At 46.9% G+C, this 21,049-nt stretch overlaps 1 protein-coding gene across 2 annotated transcripts in view; it reads right to left on the reverse strand.

Moving 5' to 3' along the window:
• LOC138489464 (zinc finger protein ZFP2-like) overlaps window positions 1-21,049 on the reverse strand; it is a 235,428-nt gene that overhangs the window by 149,713 nt on the left and 64,666 nt on the right. For both annotated transcript variants that reach the window (XM_069617190.1, XM_069617191.1), the window contains 2 exons: window positions 20,250-20,348; window positions 11,315-11,443 (listed from right to left, as the gene is read on the reverse strand). In XM_069617190.1, coding sequence (XP_069473291.1) covers window positions 11,315-11,443; window positions 20,250-20,348 — 228 coding nt within the window. The remainder of the gene's footprint in view (window positions 1-11,314; window positions 11,444-20,249; window positions 20,349-21,049) is intronic.

The following is a 21,049-nucleotide window of genomic DNA, read 5'->3' on the forward strand; positions in this document are numbered from 1 at the left end:
CAGCCTTTGACCTTGTCGGCAACCAGATCCTCACGGAACATCTGCCAGCTTCAGCTGCTTTCTCCAGCCAGGCGACCGCCTGGATCCAATCCTTCCTAGCCGACCGAACCATCCGGGTCTTCTCTCCGGGGGATTCAGTCCACCCCGTCCCCATCCTCTGTGGCGTCCCACAAGGTTTGTGCGACTCTCCGACCTTATACAATATCTTCACAAAGCTATTGTTAGACCGCCTTGATAACATGGGTATCACATACACAAATTATGCTGACGATACCCAGGTTCTCATCACCCTATCAAGTTGCTATGAAGAGTACTCCATACGGATCAACAACCTTTACCTGGAGATCGAAGGCTGGATGGCAGAACACGGCTTATGCCTCAACAACAAGAAAACTGAGCTCCTTCTCGTCGGCTCCCAACCACGGCTAAAAAAACTGGACCCCTGTTACGCTTCTATCAACATAGACGGTAACCTAATCACTGTGGCCAAAGAAACCCTAGGGGTTTATTTAGATGCCACACTCTCGCTCAAAAAACAGGTAAACGCCACAGCCTCCTCTACAGCTTACACAAATAAGCTCATCAATGCCTGCAAATCTTTCCTCTCACCTTCCAGTTGCATTACACTAGCCAGAGCGCTAGTGCTCTCAAAAATGGACTACTGCAATACTTTCTTCCTTAGCACCTCTGAGCACAATTTGAACAGACTGCAGGTACTGCAGAATAATGCCCTCAGAGCGGCTCTGAGTATCCCGCCGGCATTCACATATATCCAGCTTCAGATAAGATGCCCATTGGCTCCCTGTACGAGACAGAATTACCCTTAGATCTCTTGTCATCATCCCCAAATGCCTCTCTAATGAGGCACCCAAATACTTGGAAGTCAAGATCAACAAACACTTCAAACAGACCAACCAGAACCTTGTACTCTCACTGCCTTTACATCCCCAAATTCTCCCTAAAAAAAGCAGGCGGCTCCAGCTTCCCGGTCCTAACCGCCAAACAATGGAACGCTATACCTGTGAACCTTAGAGCAGAACCATCCTTTTGGACCTTCAGAGCAAAAACTAAGTCCTGGTTCGACAACAAGAACTCTACCATTGTCTGACATACTAATCAATGTACTTTTTTTCCCGGTGTCTACCTCTCGACCTCCATGTAACCCGGTCAATTGCACTAATTTACTGTTATTATCTTGTATGTCAATATTCTGTTGTAAACTGCTCTAAGTCTCTGGCGCCAAGTTACCTCAGGGTTCGGCACGCGGTATAAAGAAACTAAACTAAACTTGGTGGGACCAACTAACCCCGAGACGAACTTGGCTGGAAGACCTTCACCAACTGGCTGTACTTCTTTGCTGCTGCTGGAACCGGGTGCCAGGTGTCAAGAAATCCGTAGTCGATTGCAACGTCTGCAAGCCGGCCAAAGCTCCAGGAGTCTCCTGAGGACCCTCCCGAAGCTCCAGCGTGCTGGACTAAAGGAGTAAAGGAAGCCCAACCGGTGTCCAAGATCTGCGGTGGGGCTTTTTACCGAGCGCTGAAACTGTGAAGTGCCGCTGAATTGAAAAGAGCCTGTAGCTGCTGCAGACCTCCAAACTGCATTGCAGGAGTCCTCCAGACGTCCCCCCTCTTGTCCCCACGACTGAGGCCCAGGAACACAGGATCTGCATCACTGCAGCAAGACAGAAGCCAGCTGGATCCGCTTCTTCTAACCTAAGGTGCTGTTCTTACGCTTACCTCTTTGTCTGTAGCTTCCTTTTCTCAGTTGAGATTTGCTGTAGCTGCTTTTCTAGAGTTGATCTCAGCTGTAACTTTTACAAGTGTAACAGCTTGTGACCAAAAAGTGATTTTCTACAACAAACTCTAACTTTGTTTAAGATTTTTTGCCATCTAAGAAGGGCCTCAGCTCCATAGATTTTGTTCCAATTAATTGTCTGTCCAGGCTCCCTGCAGAATCTTTTTACTCATTGACTGATTCTTACTGTCCCTCATAGGTGATATATTGTTTTTTAACGAATATTGCTGGAAAGGTTTTTATCTAGACTAGACTTGGTTGTGAGATTTAAAAGTGCTCACATGCTCTGAGAGCCTGTTTAACCTTTTTCCTTCCGTTAACCCTTCCTTTCTCCCAACATCAGAATTTACCAAGTACAAAAGTAATATATAAATGCCAATACTGTCCTAGTTAGTTAAGTCACATCCGGGTGTAGGAAGTGTGTATGAAGCATCTCTAAAGAGTATCTACTTGCTTGACTTGATTCGGAGAAAGTATTTTGAAGTGCATTTTCATTGTTGCACATTGCCCTTTTTAAAGAATGCTTATTTAAAACGGACCGTTAAATAAAATAATTATTTTACTAGTAAACCTTGAGTGTGTTATTTGAATACTTGCATTTGTGGATTTTGACGTTACAGCTCACATTACCCCTCTTGAGATAAGTCTGGCTGCTCAGTACCACTACCAACTTGTGTAGTACAGGCCTATACTAATAGGTGGGTTACCTAATACCAAGAGGACATGGGTTGTGTAGTCTCCCACAGGGTTTCTACTCCAATTCTTGAATAACAGCCTGCCAGGAAGAAAACTCCTTGTTAGGAAAGATTTCTCTTTACAGCATCTTTCCTTCCACTTCTATTGAACCTCAAACTTTTAGGTTTTATTTTTTAAAATCGGACCGACTCCTCTTAAGTGCTTCACTACACTGGCTTTTGCTCATTTTGTCATGGGGAAACTGCCTTGTCCTTCAGGCTGCCAGTACTGGGAGACATGGTTTCCCTTAGTGTTAGGCAAGATTGTGGACATTAATATATCACTGGTACATTTAGAGCAATACTGAGTTTGGTGTATTTGGGGAGGAGTAGTCCTTTGCAGGTCTTCTCTAGTCGAGGCAAATTCAGAGCTTCAGCACAGCAGCAGGGCTTCACCGGGCAAATGGCAAACGAACGGTCCAGGAGTTTCAGCAGGTGTCTCTTCCAAGTTCTTCTCCAGATTCCTTCGTCCAGTGGTCTACTCTGCATTCCAATCAAAAAAGCCTTCACCTTGTAGACCCCCAGCTCTTTTGCTGGACTTTAGGACTTTTTAAGGCTTACCCTGGAGTGAGTGAGACCTTTTTCTCACTCTCTGCGTTTTGACCTGATTTGGATTATGTGTTTCCACTGTTTTGGGAGTCTGACAAACTCCATGAACATCTACTTTTTGTATGGAACACAGCACCTTCAGTGCAGTGTCACAGAGAAATCCTATTAGATTTCTCATGAGGTTTAAATACCTTTACTTGTGTGTACCACTGTTCCCAAGAATAGTAAAGTGAAATTGACTTCACTTACCTTTTATATTTGTAGGTCCAGCAAACACCATCTTATGTGGAGTGCTGTGGGGTTACCTAGGAGCCCCTTATCCTACTCTCTCATGTAACATTTTTTATGTTACCCTCACTACGTTAAATGGCTGGTGGCACTGGTTTAATATTTCCTACCATTGTGCTTTTCTACCGCAGGCTGAACCATCAGCTGCAGTACAGCACCCATGGGTGTTCATTTTATCAAATTGGTCCGTCTTCTTTTATTGCCATTTTCTGTTTGTGAGGTCATTCTTAGGTTCTACTCTGTGCGTTGAGACAGATTTGAGCCCTTTGTGTGTTCCGCCTTTGTTGGTCTTCAGCCCTGAAGCCCCACCCCTGGCTTCAGTGCGTCTGAAAGGGCAGGGTGCGAGGGAGGATCCCGAAACTCCCCTGTCCTTTGTATCTAGGAATGCCTGAATGCAACCAGTCCTGATTGGCTGGCTGTGTGATCGACAGCCTAGGCTGTGCCTTGTTAGGCAAGATTGTATGCAGTACCCTTTGGATGCTCTACTACAACCCTGACCTCCTGGCAATAGGAACCCAACCTTTGGTATAAGTCTGTACTACACAGGTTGGTAGTGTGTTGAGCAGCCAGGCTTATCTCAAGAGGGGTCAATGTGAGCTGTAGGGGAGTTACACAGAGATTCACAGTAACAAGTATTCACATAAACTCTTACACACAAGGTTTCTCGATTAAACAATTATGAATTTATTTAACAGTCAGTTAGAGTAAGCCTTCTTCAGACGGGGCAATAGAATAGTAACACACAAATACACTCCAAAAATCCACACTCTTAATATTTCTAAACCAGTAAGTACCCTTTTGGGATGGCACACAGACACTTCCTACACCCTCAGGTGACTTTAGTAACTAAGACACTGTGGACATGAATATACTACTGTTGACATTAGAATCAGATTTAACAGTTTGGCAAAGAAAAAGATTATTAGAACAGAACAAGAGATCACACAAATGTTGCAAAGTTAGTTCACCCCTTCCTGGAAGGAAGACAACACACTATGTCAGAGGGCAGAACAGTCATTCAGGGAGCCAGGCTAGGCCAAAGTCAATTGGGCAAAAGTCTAGGTGAGCTGAAGCACTTCTTGCAGGTAAGTAAAAGTCTTGCACAATGTTTTAGAAGTCTTTGCCGGAGCTGTGGGACACAGAAGACACCAGTGTATCGCTGAGTGCAGCAGCAGGATTCGGAAGAGGTGAGCGCTGCTTGCTGGAGCTCCCAACAAATTAAGGGGAAGCGAGAGAAAGCCTGAGAAGAAACAGAAGGCCCCCGAAGGAGCGGCCGTGCACCAGTGAGTGAAAGAGAGGAAACACTCATGCCGGGGCACTCCACATGCTGGATTTTGGCAGTGGAGAATGCTGATCGAATTAAAACGAAAAATGAATGGGTCTGGAGACAGAATGGAAGAATTGTGAATACCGAACAAGCTGCAAAGTACTTTTGAGTTGCAAACAGTATTATTGAATACGGAAGTGAAAGAAAGATATGCAAAGTATAGGAAAACACAGCACATGTGAAAGGAAAGCAATGTGAAAGTATGAACGCCTGTAATGAACGCTTATGGACAATATGAAAGCACAGTGGTGAAAAGGAATAAACACCACAGAGCAAGTTGTGTGAAAGTCCCGTTCCGGCAGAGTCCAGAGGCTGCCAAAGAGAAACAGAATTGAAAGTGGACTAATGAATGAGGTGCAGAGAGAAAGCTTGTGTTGGCAAGGTAGTCAAATGAGAACATGTGAAAATAAAGTGCAGAGGGCTATCGGTTGCGTGACCTGTGATGGGTGGGCCGTGTGGTCCGACAACTGAGCCTAGACCGAGTAGCCCCTACTTGGAAAGAGCCAAGGAAAGTTAGGATACTGAAGCTGTTTTGGCTAACAAGTGTTCAAGTGATTAAAGTTTAGTTTAGTTTAGTTTATTATTTGTATAGCGCGCCATACCCTGGAGTATCAGGGCGCAAACAGACAAGGATATGCTCAACTTAGTTACAGGTACATAGAAATCAGATGAAGGCACAGAGATGCGCCGAGCTTGGTTACAGATATGCTCGGCTAATTGCAAGTACAGGAAAAGGCAGGAAGAGTAGACAGACATCAGCAATATTACAGCAAGCAGATATGAACAGGGAGAGATCACGGACAGGGGAGCAAGGAGCATGCTCCTGTTCATGTAATATATAGTTATATACAGTAATGTACAATGTGACAAGTGGAGTAGTTAGCTGTCGTTGGCTCTCAGCCACATAGTGAGGTTTTGTCTAAATTTTGCGAAAGGCTGAGGTTCTCTAACGTTATGGGGAGGGAGTTCCATAACTGCGCAGCCTTGACCGGGAAGCTATTTCCTCCTATAGTGGCAAGTTTGAAACGCGGGACTTGGAGGCAGTTTGCGTTGGCTATTCTGGTAGGTCTGGAAGAAGTCCTTTTACGTAATCTATCCATGAGGTAAGGTGGAGCTTTGTTGTTGATACATTTGTGGGTGAGGGAAGCGATTTTGAGATGAATTTTGTCTGCGGTGGCGAGCCATTTGTATTCTCTTCTTGTAGAGGATATATGCTCGTTTCTATTAATCTTGAGTGCTTCTCTCAAAGCATTGTTCTGGAGCACTTGAATTTTGTGGATGGTCTGTTTATTAGCTCCAATGTAAAGTCCATTACAATAGTCTAATTTGGATAGTATCAAGGCTCTGGCAAGTGTAATGCAACTATCTGTGGAGAGGAATTGTTTGCTCGCTCTGATAAGTTTGCATGTATATGCTGTGGCAGAAGCTAGAGAGTTAACTTGTTTGGTAAAGTTCATGGTGGCGTCTAGGTAAAATCCTAAGGTTTTTACTTCATGAGCTACTTTTATGTTGTTCCCATCAATAATGAAGTTGTCGTAATCAGGGCTGAGTTTGGATATATAGGTAGTGGTGCCCAGGATGATAAGCTCAGTTTTATCATCGTTCAGGCATAGGCCGTGTGTGGCCATCCATGCCTGAACGATGCTATAGATCCTGTTCACTAGGGCCAGGTCCTTGGCGTAGTCTCCTGAGAGCGGGAGGAGGATCTGGGTATCGTCTGCGTAGTTAGTGTAGGCGATACCCAGATGATCCATTTCATCAAAGAGAGGCTTTGTGAAGACATTATAGAGGGTGGGTGACACACAAGACCCTTGTGGAACACTGCATGTTATTGGGATTGGATCTGCTGAGGCTGATGGAGCGAAGACTCTCATGGTCCGATTACTCAGGAATGACTGGATCCAAATTATGGCCTCTTTTGAAAAGTGGGCAGCCAAGTCGAGGTGACTACAGAGGACTGTGTGGTCCACTAAATCGAATGCCGCTGATAGGTCCAGGAGAAGAAGTAGGGCCGCTTGGCCATTGTCTCTGCAATCGTCTATTTGGGCCTTAAGGTCTATTAACGCTGTTTCGGTCCCATGTTGCGGGCGGAATCCTGATTGACGGGTTCCAAGTAGGTGGTTAGACTCTAGGAAGCTTTGAATTTGCAAGTAAGCCACTTTATCTAAAATTTTTAGAAGAAAGGGCACAGTCGTGATGGGCCTGAAGTTAGTCGGAATGGCAGGGTCAAGGGTTTGCTTCTTTAGTAGTGGCAGTACCCAGGACTCTTTTAGGTTGATCGGTACTGAACCTGAGGTAAAGGAAGAGTTGATTAGTTTGGTTATAAATGCCGACAGTTCTCTCGCAGCATCCTTGATGAGTTGTGCTGGGCATTGGTCGCCTTTGCAGTTGGACGGTTTGAGTCCCAGGATGACCTTTTCTACCTCTATGGTCGATACCTTAGAGAAGCAGAATCGGGCTCCCAACTTGGGCTGTGGCGGTGGCGCTGAGCTCTGAGGGATGTGTGGTGTTAGTGATGCCTTCTTGATGGCAATTTTGGTTTGTAGGTTTGCTACTTTGTTTGTTAAAGCAAGTTGTATGCTAGAGCACCAATTTTTATCCTTGGTGCAGTTTTCTTGGGGTACAACGGGTGTTTCCAATTCTTTCAGAATGCTGAACAGTTCTTTGACACTAGATTTTGAGTTGGATATGCTAGTATTGTAGGTTTCTTGTTTGGCTAATAGTATTTCTTTCTTGTATTGGGAGGAGGCTTTGGAGAGGTTGAGTTTATTTTTGACTGATGGGGAAAGTCTCCAAATAGTTTCAAGTTTTCTTTTGGCCAGCCTAAGATTTTTTAGGTGGGGCGTGAACCAAGAATTGAGGTGCTTTTTAGGTTTGCTATTTCTTAGTTTGAGCGGGGCTATGTGATCCAGGGCTGAGGACATGGCTGCATTATAATGTTCGACTAACAGATTAGGGTCCATGCAGTCAGGTAGTGAGTTTAATTTAGGTATTATAACAGGCATCAGATTTTCCACTGTCATTAGTTTTTTATTTCTCGTTGGCAGAGGTGGGGCAAGTGAGGACGGGGCAGTGACCCGGTGGGTTGTCACTGAGAATAATAGCAGGTGGTGGTCAGTCCAGATCTGCGGTACAGAATCCGTAATATTTACTTCGCAATTATGTTCTGCTATCCAATCAAGGATGCGACCTTTGTTGTGGGTGGGTAGTTCAACTTTTTGGGAGAATCCCAGCTCTTTCAAGGTCAGAGCAATCGCTGACGATTGGGTGTCCTTATTGTCATTATAGCCTAGATTAAAGTCTCCTAGCACTATTGTTTGGGATGTATTATTTAGGTTATTGGACAGGGATGTTGAGATGTCCTCAGAAAAGGTTCCGATAGGACCTGGTGGTCTGTAGATGAGGATGATGTTTAGGTTTTGGGAGTTGGCGATGGCTATTTTAGCCGTGAGGCATTCACAGGATTGCATATTGGTAGTAGTGATGATCCTCATGTCCAGGCTAGTTTTAGCTATGATTGCTAGACCTCCACCTCGGGAGATAAGTCTGTCCGCACGTAGGATTGTATAGTTGTCTGGGACTGCTAGTGATAAGGCTGGGCCAGCCGCATCATGTAGCCAGGATTCTGAGATGGCCAAAAAGTCTAAGTTGTCTCTGGCAATGATATCCGAGATCTCTGTGGCGTGTGCGACTAGCGACCTGGCGTTTATAAGTGCACCTTTGAGACATGGTTTGTGGTCAGCTAAGTTAGGGCTGGTGGTGTTATGACTACCTTTAGTTGTCTGTTTGGAGTTATTTAGTTTGGGTCTGTTGGGTTTAGGCTGTTTCCTAGTAGGTTCCGCAATACCCTTCAAGGGTAACTGTATTTTATTTCGGGATTTTGATAGTTCAGCCTTCTTGGCTGGTAGCTCATGCAGTTTGGACAGGCGATCACGTAGTCTAAGGTTTCTGTCTACAGTGTTGCATGGCCTTTGTAGGGTGGTGCTATCTGGATAGTGGGTCATTTTAAGTCCAGTATTGGGTTGTTGTGTGTTGAGCATGATATGGCAGGTGCAATGGATGGAATAGGACGTGGTGCGAAGACTCAGAGTGTTAACTTTGGTGCTTATTTTAGGTGGTTGTATTCCTAATGTGATGAGGAGGGCGATATACAATGGTAGCCAGGGTGACCTGTAGGCAAGACCCAGGGAGTACATGCTAAGTGACTGGATAATAATTCGATAGGAGAAGTTTCGATGGCAATTGAGGTGGCTAAGACTAGGCAGGCTAGATGCAACTATCAGGCTAGGTACAGTTTCAGTAGCAATTTGAAAAGGCCAAGAACAGGCAGGCTAGATGCAGCTGTCATGCTAGGTACAGTGCCACGGCGCAAGGGCACAATGCAAGTCAGGTGTGGTCTATTACCGACCATGGGGCACAATGCAGATCAAATGTGGTCAATTAGCGACCATAGGGCACAGTGCAGAGCAAGCGTGGTCTATTAGCGACCATGGGGCACAATAGGGCACAGTACAGGGCAAGTGTGGTCTATTAGCGACCAAGGGGCACAATGCAGATCAAATGTGGTCTATTAGCGACCATAGGGCACAGTACAGAGCAGGTGTGGTCTATTAGCGACCATAGGGTACAATGTAAGTCAAATATGGCGACCATAGGGCACAATGCAAGTCAAATGTGGTCTATTAGCGACCAAAAGGCACAGTACAGATCAGGTGTGGTCTATTAGCGACCATGGGGCACAATGCAGATCAAATGTGGTCTATTAGCGACCATGGGGCACAGTCCAGAGCAGGTGTGGGCTATTAGCGACCATAGGGTACAATGTAAGTCAAATATGGCGACCATAGGGCACAATGCAAGTCAAATGTGGTCTATTAGCGACCATAAGGCACAGTACAGTTCAAGTGTGGTCTATTAGCGACCATAGGGTAGAGCAGGTGTGGTCTATTAGCGACCATAGGGTAGAGCAGGTGTGGTCTATTAGCGACCATAGGGTACAATGTAAGTCAAATGTGGCGACCATAGGGCACAATGCAAGTCAAATGTGGTCTATTAGCGACCATAAGGCACAGTACAGATCAAGTGTGGTCTATTAGCGACCATGGGGCACAGTACAGGGCAAGTGTGGTCTATTAGCGACCATGGGGCACAGTACAGGGCAAGTGTGGTCTATTAGCGACCAAGGAGCACAATGCAGATCAAATGTGGTCTATTAGTGATCATAGGGCACAATGTAGAAGTTGAGATACATGTACTGTTTCTACATGTGGCAATGGTAAACAGGCTGGATGCCGTATGCTAGAGAGGGCCCATATGGGTGCCCAAGCGCTCTAGGAAAGAGAAAATAAACAGGCAAGTGGCTGGAATCTGGAGTACAACTAGGGGAGGCATATGGCCTACCTTGCGTCTGGCAGGGCTCGTAACCAACGCTCCTGAAACCTGCTGCTCCTGCAATGGGTTGCGGGATCTCCTACTCCTCCGGCCTTCAGTTGTGATGTTGGCATAGAGATCATACTGCAGGTATGAGCACGGGCAGAGTAGCGTGCAAACAGGGGTCTTAATGTGGGCCTTCGGGTGAGGCCGCCGGCGTTTCCGCCTGCCGGCGGATGTGGCCTATTCAAAAGGCTGCTAGTAGCCTAGCAACGAGGCACCAGCCTCGATATGGCGCCGCGCTGCGCCCGGCATCATAGGGTCAGGCAGAGGAGGTCAGGCAAAGCGATGTCGTGGTCCCGTGCACAGAGCCTTGTGCAAAATCGGGTGTCTTTATATAGGCAAGGGTGCTCAGGGGCATGGGAGCCTTACCATGGTGGATGGCTCTCCAGAACGTCATGGTGTGGCTGGATGCCGTGGGTGGGCATCGGCGTGGGTCGGCTCGCGCTCCGAATGCGAGCTGCTGTTTGCAGAGGAAGGAGGGGCTCCTGCCCTCTCCTCGAGGTAGCTGCTGGTGTGAAAGGAAACCTCTGCGTGTACTGTTGAAAAGCCTGAAAGGTTATAAAGTTGATTTGGAGCCAATAACGGAAGCAGAGATTTGAATTGACTGTGGGTTTTTTAAGCTAGAAAAGATGCCTTCCCGAGGAAAGGAACCCCGAGACCTTTTGGAACTTTGTTGAACTTGGGGAAAGGAACCCCCAAGACCGTTTGGAACTGTACTGAATTTGGGGAAGGAAACCCAAAGCCTTTTTGTGGAACTTTTTTGCACTTGAGGAAAGGGAAGCTGAAAAGAAAGCCAGGGAGCTGCAAGAAGCTCAGAACTTTACCTGGAACCCTATTTCTTTTGGTGCTGATATCCCTACACATGGTATATCTTTAGTTGTTAGGGCAAGTATAGGTTTTGAACACAGACAGACTTTTGAGTTTAACTTTACAACACAGACTATCCTTATTTTCTTTAGGTAGGGAAATCTCGCTTTAGCATATGGCATGTTAGGCCTTACTCCGTTCCTGGCAAAAAGAAATAAACCATTTTATTTTTCAGAAACGTGAATATGTTGCCTGTGTCTTACTTCATGATGCCTTCACAGTTATAATGATGAGCAGATTCCTGGATTGCTGGTGTAGATATGTAGTCTTGTCTTGGAAAGCAGAACAGAGAGGATGATGGGACTTCATCACATGTACCTACCTTCCCACTCTCCTGTGCTGTGGCAGTCTTTCCTTCTCTCTCTGCCTTCTGCACCTGGAGGGTGAAGCACATGCAGGGGTTCCTCTTGCTTTATGCCGGATGACTCGTCAGGGTCAGTGATCAGGTCACCTGCAGTACAAAGTAAACATGCACGATTCAGCCCTCTAGGCACAAGTTCATTTCAACACACATACACGTAGCATTTGAGGCCCAGTCGCACTGCCTTCTGGGTATTAGAACTTCTGTAGAGAGACTATGTTACACTGAAAACAGATGAAAGGGCCTGTATCATTTTCGAATTTCTGATGTGTGACGGGGTCAGGGACCTGACCCTCTTATGGGGAAACAGGGGCCCCGCCCAGACTGGGGTAGTCTGTCTAATAGGGTGTGTGCAGGAGCCAGTTGTACTCTACACCAGGGGGATGGGAGGGGGAACTTGGGCTGGCCCCCAGTCTTTGAACCCCCTAAATGTGCTCAAATTGTCGAACTTGGTACTATTCTTAAATCACCAAATTCTGTGCACCCTTAATGCGGGCCAGAGTTCTGCGTTTCATTTAGGACCGCAAGAACCACAATGCAATGTGGTGACAGAGAAACCCAGCAAACAGCTGACCAAAGCTTCCGGGCAAACACCAAAAAAAGCAATAAAACGTACGTCTCACAAAGTACCCAACCTTGCCAACACCGAAGCAAACTGATCCAAATGACGCCTGCGAAACGGGAACAGGGCTTAAAAGTTTTCATCAAGCATTTCAGTGTAAAGAAAATAATAGGTGTAGATTGGCCAGTTAGATGATGCACAGAACCAATGGAGGGGGGAGAGGATAGACAACATGATATCACAGGTGAAAAGTGTTGGGTAAGGCCAGGAGACATGGAGGTGAAGTGAGAGACCAGGTGGAGGATGGAGGTGGAGGACGGGGGTGGAGCAGAGTGCTGAAGAGTCTGAAGGAGTTGGTCAAGAGTGCATGTGAGGTACTGTGTGAGAGAGCGAGAGTGGTACTAAGAAGTAAGATTGAAGTTCTGATTGTGAGAGTGGATGTGAAAGTGTTATTGGAGAAGGGTGGGGAGATAGTAGAGGTAGTGAGTGTAGAAAGATAGTGGCGGGTGAAAGAGCGAGTGGGTGGAGGCAGATGTGGGAGAGAGGAGAACAGAGGGAGCAAGAGGTATGAGGAGAAGGTGGGAAATATGAGGGGATGGGGAGAGCAGTGGGTAGGTAGGTGTAAGATCAGGGAGAGGAGTGAAAGGGAGTGTGAGTGAGAAAGGTAGTGTGTCAGATTTATTAATTTGCATTTCTAAAGCACACATCAGCCCTTGGGCATCGTGGCACTGTTACAGGATTACTTGCTTAAGAGAAGAACAGTTTGCATAAAATTTACAACAGTTTACAGAGTGGGTTCTCATACATACGAAGGTGATATGCGTTGGTAATAGTAAAAACATTTGGTTGCCCCATCTGGGAAGGAGTGTGTCTATGAGCCAGTGGCTATTGGAAGAGTTGAGTTTTCAGTGCCTTGTGGAACACTGTGAGGGAGGTTTCTTTACTGAGTGTGGGTGGTAGTGTGTTCCAGTTTTTAGGGGCTAGGACTGCAAAGCTCAAGACTCCTGTTCTTGACTCCAAGTTGGTTGCCGTGCTGGGCACGCTTGGGTCTTCCAGACATGGCACTGTGAATGGTTTCTGAGCGGTAGGGGGGTGCTGTGTTTGATAAACAAGATGTGTGATGGACAGTGTGTTAATGAGAATGCGATCTATAACTGTGAGCCAATGGGCGTCCCTCCTGGCTTGGGATATGTGCTCCCTCTTCTGCTCTGAGGGCATTATTCTGTGTGGTTTGGAGTTTCTTGGATGATGTGCCTAAGAACAGGACATTGCAGTAGTCCAACCTTGCCCCCACAGGTTTGACAGCATTAATGATCTTCGTTGTTACTGCGGCTGAAGTATACCATCTTTTGTGGGAACAGCAGAGTAAGGAATCCATTGGAAGTTCCACGGGGTGTAAGGTAGGGTTCTACTTTGTATTACCGAAACGGAAAACATCGTGATGGGAATGAACGGAGGTGTTTTTGCCAAAATGTACAAAAACGTTGAACGACTTAACCAGGATAAGGCAATCGCGAGAAAGGTCTAACAGGAAATGTAATGCATAAATGAGAAAAAAAGTGACGCCAACATGACATGCTTTCAGGAGTAATAAATATGCTCAACGGCACAGGAGTAAACGCAGGGCCAATTTGGCTGTAAAATAGAAGGTGCGTTGCAAAACAAATTACATTTTTCTGAATATGGGAAGCGGGAAACAGCACCGGAACCCCCTTTTGGGAATGCAATACCGAACATACAGAGCGAGGGACACCCCCGTTCAGAACAATCTCATTCAGACTTGAAAGCCATAGAGCCCGGAGTACTCTGCATTTTTGTGATTATTACATTTTCGCACTGGTCATATTGGCAATAATTGGCAGACTATTTTTATTCAGTATTTTTGGGTAATACCGTGTAGATCAGGCATTGGCCTTTAGGCATCCCATGGTAAAGAAGCTTGATTAGATTGTAGAGATGACCAATCACTAGTCTTCCTTACCAACCTTAGGCACTAGGAAAACCACAGTTAGGGTGGAGGGAGCTCACGGTAGAGTGGCCAGATTAGACTGTAGAGGCTACCACTCACTAGTCTTCCTTACTAACCTTAGGCACTAGGAAAGCCAGGGTTAGGATGGAGAGACCAACAGTAGAAAGGCTAGATTAGACTGTAGAGATTACAGATCACTAGTCTTCCATACTAATCTTAGGCAATGCAAAAAGCCAGGGTTAGGATGCAGGGAGCCCACAGTAGAGAGGCTAGTTACAGTGTAGAGGTTACAGATCACTAGTCTCCAATACTAACCATAGGCAATAGGAAATGCCAGGGTTAGGATGGAAGGAGCTCACAGTAGAGAGGCTAGATTAGACTGTAGAGGCTACTGATCACTAGTCTTCCTTACTAACCTTATGCAATAGAAAAAGCCAGGGTTAGGATGGAGGGAGCCCACAGTAGAGAGGCCAGATTAGACTGTAGAGGCTACCACTCACTAGTCTTCCTTACTAACCTTAGGCACTAGGAAAGCCAGGGTTAGGATGGAGAGACCAACAGTAGAAAGGCTAGATTAGACTGTAGAGATTACAGATCACTAGTCTTCCATACTAATCTTAGGCAATGCAAAAAGCCAGGGTAGGATGCAGGGAGCCCACAGTAGAGAGGCTAGTTACAGTGTAGAGGTTACAGATCACTAGTCCCCAATACTAACCATAGGCAATAGGAAATGCCAGGGTTAGGATGGAGGGAGCCCACAGTAGAGGCTAGATTAGACTGTAGAGGCTACTGATCACTAGTCTTCCTTACTAACCTTATGCAATAGGAAAAGCCAGGGTTAGGATGAAGGGAGCCCACAGTAGAGAGGCTAGATTAGACTGTAGAGGCTACCGATCACTAGTCTTCCATACTAATCGTATGCAATAGGAAAAGCCAGGGTTAGGATGGAGGGAGCCCACAGTAGAGAGGCTAGATTAGACGTAGAGTGCACAGTAGAGAGGCTAGATGTAATCTGTAGAGATTACAGATCACTAGTCTTCCATACGGTTACCAGTCATTTGGTCGAAAACCAAATGATCGAATGCCAAATGGTGGAAAAAATTGTCGATTTTTTAAAAAAAAAAAAAAATTTTATGGGGGGTTCCCCACCAACCCCCCTTTTTCTTTATTTTTTTTACCAACCAAAACGAAAAAAAATATATATATAAACAAATAAAAATTCCACCTTTTTTTTCCCGACCAATTGGTATTCGACCAAATGGTCATTCGATCTTTTCTTTTCGACCAAATGACTGGACACCTTCCATACTAATCTTATGCAATAGGAAAAGCAAGGGTTAGGGTGGAGGGAGCCCACAGTAGAGAGGCTAAATTAGACTGTAGAGGATAATGATCACTAGCTTTCCATACTAATCTTATGCAATAGGAAAAGCCAGGGTTAGGGTGGAGGGAGCCCAGAGTAGAGAGGCTAGATTAGACTGTAGAGGCTACCGATCACTAGTCTTCCATACTAATCGTATGCAATAGGAAAAGCCAGGGTTAGGATGGAGGGAGCCCACAGTAGAGAGGCTAGATTAGACTGTAGAGGATAATGATCACTAGTTTTCCATACTAACCTTAGGCACTAGGAAAGCCAGGGTTAGGGTGGAGGGAGCCCACAGTAGAGAGGCTAAATTAGACTGTAGAGATTACCGATCACTAGTCTTCCATACTAACCTTAGGCAATAGGAAAGCCAGGGTTAGGGGGAGGGAGCCCACAGTAGAGAGGCCAGATTACAGTGTAGAGGCTACCAATCACTAGTCTTCCATACTAACCTTAGGCACTAGGAAAGCCAGGGTTAGGGGGGAGGGAGCCCACAGTAGAGTGGCCAGATTAGACGGTAGAGGATACCGATCACTAGTCTTCCTTACTAACCTTATGCAATAGGAAAGCCAGGGTTAGGTCAGAGGGAGCCCACAGTAGAGTGGCCAGATTAGACGGTAGAGGTTACCGATCACTAGTCTTCCATACTAACCTTAGGCACTAGGAAAAGCCAGGGTTAGAGTTGAGGGAGCCCACAGTAGAGAGGCTAGATTAGACGGTAGAGGTTACCGATCACTTGTCTTCAATACTAACCATAGCCAATAGGAAAAGCCAGGGTTAGGTCAGAGGGAGGCGACAGTAGAGAGGCTAGATTAGACTGTAGAGGATAATGATCACTAGTTTTCCATACTAACCTTAGGCACTAGGAAAGCCAGGGTTAGGATGGAGGGAGCCCACAGTAGAGAGGCTAGATGTAATCTGTAGAGATTACAGATCACTAGTCTTCCATACTAATCTTATGCAATACGAAAAGCCAGGGTTAGGGTGGAGGGAGCCCACAGTAGAGTGTGGCCAGATTAGACGGTAGAGGTTACCGATCACTAGTCTTCCATACTAACCTTATGCAATAGGAAAGCCAGGGTTAGGGTTGAGGGAGCCCACAGTAGAGTGTGGCCAGATTAGACGGTAGAGGTTACCGATCACTAGTCTTCAATACTAACTTTAGGCAATAGGAAAAGCCAGGGTTAGGTCAGAGGGAGGCGACAGTAGAGAGACTAGATTAGACTGTAGAGGCTACCGATCACTAGTCTTCCATACTAACTTTATGCAATAGGAAAGCCAGGGTTAGAGTTGAGGGAGCCCACAGTAGAGAGGCTAGATTAGACGGTAGAGGATACCGATCACTAGTCTTCCATACTAACTTTATGCAATAGGAAAGCCAGGGTTAGGGTTGAGGGAGCTCATGGGGGCTTTGTTAATAAAACACAAACCAGTAATCAGATCTTTGAGATTTGTTTTAGGCCATTTGGGACGGAGGCTGGGGCCTGGTGTTTCCCTTCCTCTTTGTCTCATTCTTTTCTTTCCTCTCTCTGCATATTCCCACTTCTCCAACAATTATATTTCCCTCTATCTCTCGCCATCTCTCGTGCCCTGTTCCTCCGGAACACTGTTCCCTCTTTTGCTGAGGTTTCCTCCAGTTTCCTTTTTCCTTGTCTCATTTTAAAAATGTAATAATGCAAATAACCGGTAGGAATATGGAAGGAGCTGTACCAAAGTCAATAAAAGAAAATGGGAAAACTATTTCTAAAAAATTAAAATAAAAACAGCCTTTAAAAAGACCAGATTTTGAAATGCTGAGTGCTAGTGCCACAGAAAGAAACTAAATACAATAAAAGAAAAAAAAGCTAAAAGATAACAGTTTTAATGCAGCAGAGAAAAACAGCCAGCTTAATTCACTGGGTTGAAAGGCATTTACAAAAGATAAAGGAACGTAAGCAGCAGGATCACTGCAGGCAAGAGCTACTCTCCCCCAGCCTTGCCTCCATCTTTCCTTCCTCTTATCCATCTCTTCACTCGGGTTAACTCGGCAGATAGCATGTTGCCTTTGATCTCAATAGAATATATGATATACAGAAGACATCAAAAGAACATCTGCTCTACACACATCACACACACAACAACTAGATCCTTCCTGTTGCCTGCCCTACTTATCCACCCTGCCTTCCCATTTTCCTTACTGCGCCATTACATTCCCTGCCACCCCCTCAATCTTAGCAGCACACACCCAACTCAAGGCAAACACCTGGAACCAACTTCACAGCAGACAATCATCACACATCTGAGACCACCATGTATCTGGATACCACCAACCTGACCCCCACACAGAACAGCCAAATAGCTCGACCAGCCTACTGCCCCTACCCCACCACATACACCTCGCCAAGCACACCCTGGTGTGTTCACAACACCAACCATGTGGCTACCTCCCCCACCACATACACCTCGCCAGGCACACCTTGGTGCGTTCCCAACACCAACCATGTGGCTGACCCTCCCCACCACATACACCTCGCCAGGCACACCTTGGTGCGTTCCCAACACCAACCATGTGGCTGACCCTCCCCACCACATACACCTCACCAGGCACACCCTGGTGCGTTCCCAACACCAACCATGTGGCTGACCCTCCCCACCACATACACCTCACCAGGCACACACTGGTGTGTTCACAACACCAACCATGTGGCTACCTCCCCCACCACATACACCTCGCCAGGCACACCTTGGTGCGTTCCCAACACCAACCATGTGGCTGACCCTCCCCACCACATACACCTCACCAGGCACACCCTGGTGCGTTCCCAACACCAACCATGTGGCTGACCCTCCCCACCACATACACCTCACCAGGCACACACTGGTGTGTTCACAACACCAACCATGTGGCTACCTCCCCCACCACATACACCTCGCCAGGCACACCTTGGTGCGTTCCCAACACCAACCATGTGGCTGACCCTCCCCACCACATACACCTCACCAGGCACACACTGGTGTGTTCACAACACCAACCATGTGGCTACCTCCCCCACCACATACACCTCGCCAGGCACACCTTGGTGCGTTCCCAACACCAACCATGTGGCTGACCCTCCCCACCACATACACCTCACCAGGCACACACTGGTGTGTTCACAACACCAACCATGTGGCTACCTCCCCCACCACATACACCTCGCCAGGCACACCTTGGTGCGTTCCCAACACCAACCATGTGGCTGACCCTCCCCACCACATACACCTCACCAGGCACACACTGGTGTGTTCACAACATCAACCATGTGGCTACCTCCCCCACCACATACACCTCGCCAGGCACACCTTGGTGCGTTCCCAACACCAACCATGTGGCTGACCCTCCCCACCACATACACCTCGCCAGGCACACCCTGGTGCGTTCCCAACACCAACCATGTGGCTGACCCTCCCCACCACATACACCTCACCAGGCACACACTGGTGTGTTCACAACACCAACCATGTGGCTACCTCCCCCACAACATACACCTCGCCAGGCACACCTTGGTGCGTTCCCAACACCAACCATGTGGCTGACCCTCCCCACCACATACACCTCGCCAGGCACACCCTGGTGCGTTCCCAACACCAACCATGTGGCTGACCCTCCCCACCACATACACCTTACCAGGCACACACTGGTGCGTTCCCAACACCAACCATGTGGCTGACCCTCCCCACCACATACACCTCGCCAGGCACACCCTGGTGCGTTCCCAACACCAACCATGTGGCTGACCCTCCCCACCACATACACCTCACCAGGCACACACTGGTGTGTTCACAACACCAACCACGGATTTTCATATGAATGATAAATCTTCCTGACCTGCATTAATCCCAGAACTTTTTTGCTCGACTGGTAGATTATTTTTCCCTATACCTCAGTGAGTAGGAACCTTTTTCTACACTCACAGAATCTTTTACTCTTTTTATGGGTGTCATTGTTAAGACTCTACATAGTGTGTTTTAAAAGTTATCCTCTTTGTGGCAATAAGTGCCTATTGTTGCAGGGTTGCCATAGGGGTTCCCTTTTTAACTTTCTGAGAAGCAATTTTTATTTATTTTATTTATTTATGTGCATTTTTAAAGTGCTCTCACAGCCCGGGGGCATCGAGGCGCTGTTACAAGAATATGTGCCTCATCACGAGTTGGGCGGTAACGCCGGCGGTATTACCGCCGGCGATATTAGCCCTACCGCCAAACCCCCCCGGCGCTATTAGCGCCGGATCACGGGTTTGGCGGTAATGGAATTCCCCATTAAGCCCATTTGGGAATGCCCCATTCCCCATTGGGCTCAATGGGGAATTTTCGCGCTCTTACCGCCGGCAGATTTCCCGCTGACGGTAATAGCGCAAATTTTCGCCGGATTTCCCCCCAGCTCAGAGCTGGGGAGAAATCCACTGAAGCCCTGATTTGGCGGACCTTTAAATCCGGCGGTAATAGCGCGACCGCCGGATTTAAGGGTTACCGCCAAACTCGTGATGAGGCCCTATGTCTTAGTTCTGTATTTATAACGCGCTTAATACCCAAAGGTTTCGAAGCATGGACCTGGGGATCGAACCTGTGTTGCTTCGTGTTGTTTTGTTTCCAAGGCGAGCAGGTTGCCTCTTGAGCTAGCCTCCCAGTATGATCACCCAAAGACACGTAAAAAATCAGGAGGACCCATATCATGGTGAAAAGAGATCACCAACTGTCCACCCCAAGACACTCAAACCCGGGAGCAGACATCCCTTAATGAGAAGCATTGACCTACTGTCCACCCCAAGACATGCAACAAACCAGCAGCACCAACACCACATGGAAAAGAGATCCCCTGCTGGACCAACCCAAAGCATGTAACCTACCATGATTATCTGCACAATCCTCAGATGTGAGGACTGAGTGGACAAGCAACGCATCCAATCAGGATCACTGTATGCTGCAGAGGAGGTGACTTTCAGCACTTAAACTTCACAAGCACTCGGGGGTACTGGTAACTCACGCAGGTGTGGGTCCAGGCTCCTTCCTCCAACTTCCTCTCCAAGATCATCAATGAAAATTGAAGCTGGGTCTCCATCTTTCTTCAAAGAAATGTCAGGAACTAGAAAAACAGGTACAAGTTAACGTCTGATATGTGCTCCAGGTGGAAAGATTGAGCTTTTTAAACAATGAAATACTGCAATATTTAACCAACACCATCCTTCCAAAGATGCAAGCAAGACATGTGAAAGTGACAATCAGCCATTTTAGAAACACTGAGGACACCAACATGATTTGAGGTTCAAAATTGCAAAGAGCTGGGGGCCACGTACCTCCTGCTTGTAGCCTATACAAGCCTGGTTAGCTTGACACTCTCATGTACCATGGGATACTTTTAACCCCCTCCCCAACAACTGGTGCCAAAGATTTAACAATGCAACATTAACTGGGGGTTTGTAAACGTGTAATGGACCATTACGAAGGATCAAGGAGAAATGTAAACCGTAAGGGGTCACACAAGATGGACATAGTTTGCCTCGCATAAGGGGGCGCGGAGGAGTTGGCTGTGCAACACTTTATACTAGCTTCACATTTCCCAGAGATAGCTCCTGCTTACTGGGTGCTGCCAGACACCCAGGAGCTACCTTTAGCTCCTTACCCCCCTCCAGAGGTACCACCTGCTTACTGGGTGATGCCAGATACCCAGGAGCTACCTTTAGCTCCTTACCCCTCTCCAGAGGTACCACCTGCTTTCTGGGTGATGCCAGACACCCAGGAGCTACCTTTAGCTCCTTACCCCCCTCCAGAGGTCCCACAAAGGTA

Source organism: Ambystoma mexicanum, chromosome 9, assembly GCF_040938575.1.
Source record: "Ambystoma mexicanum isolate Mex_15411 chromosome 9, UKY_AmexF1_1, whole genome shotgun sequence".
Lineage (NCBI taxonomy): Eukaryota > Metazoa > Chordata > Amphibia > Caudata > Ambystomatidae > Ambystoma > Ambystoma mexicanum.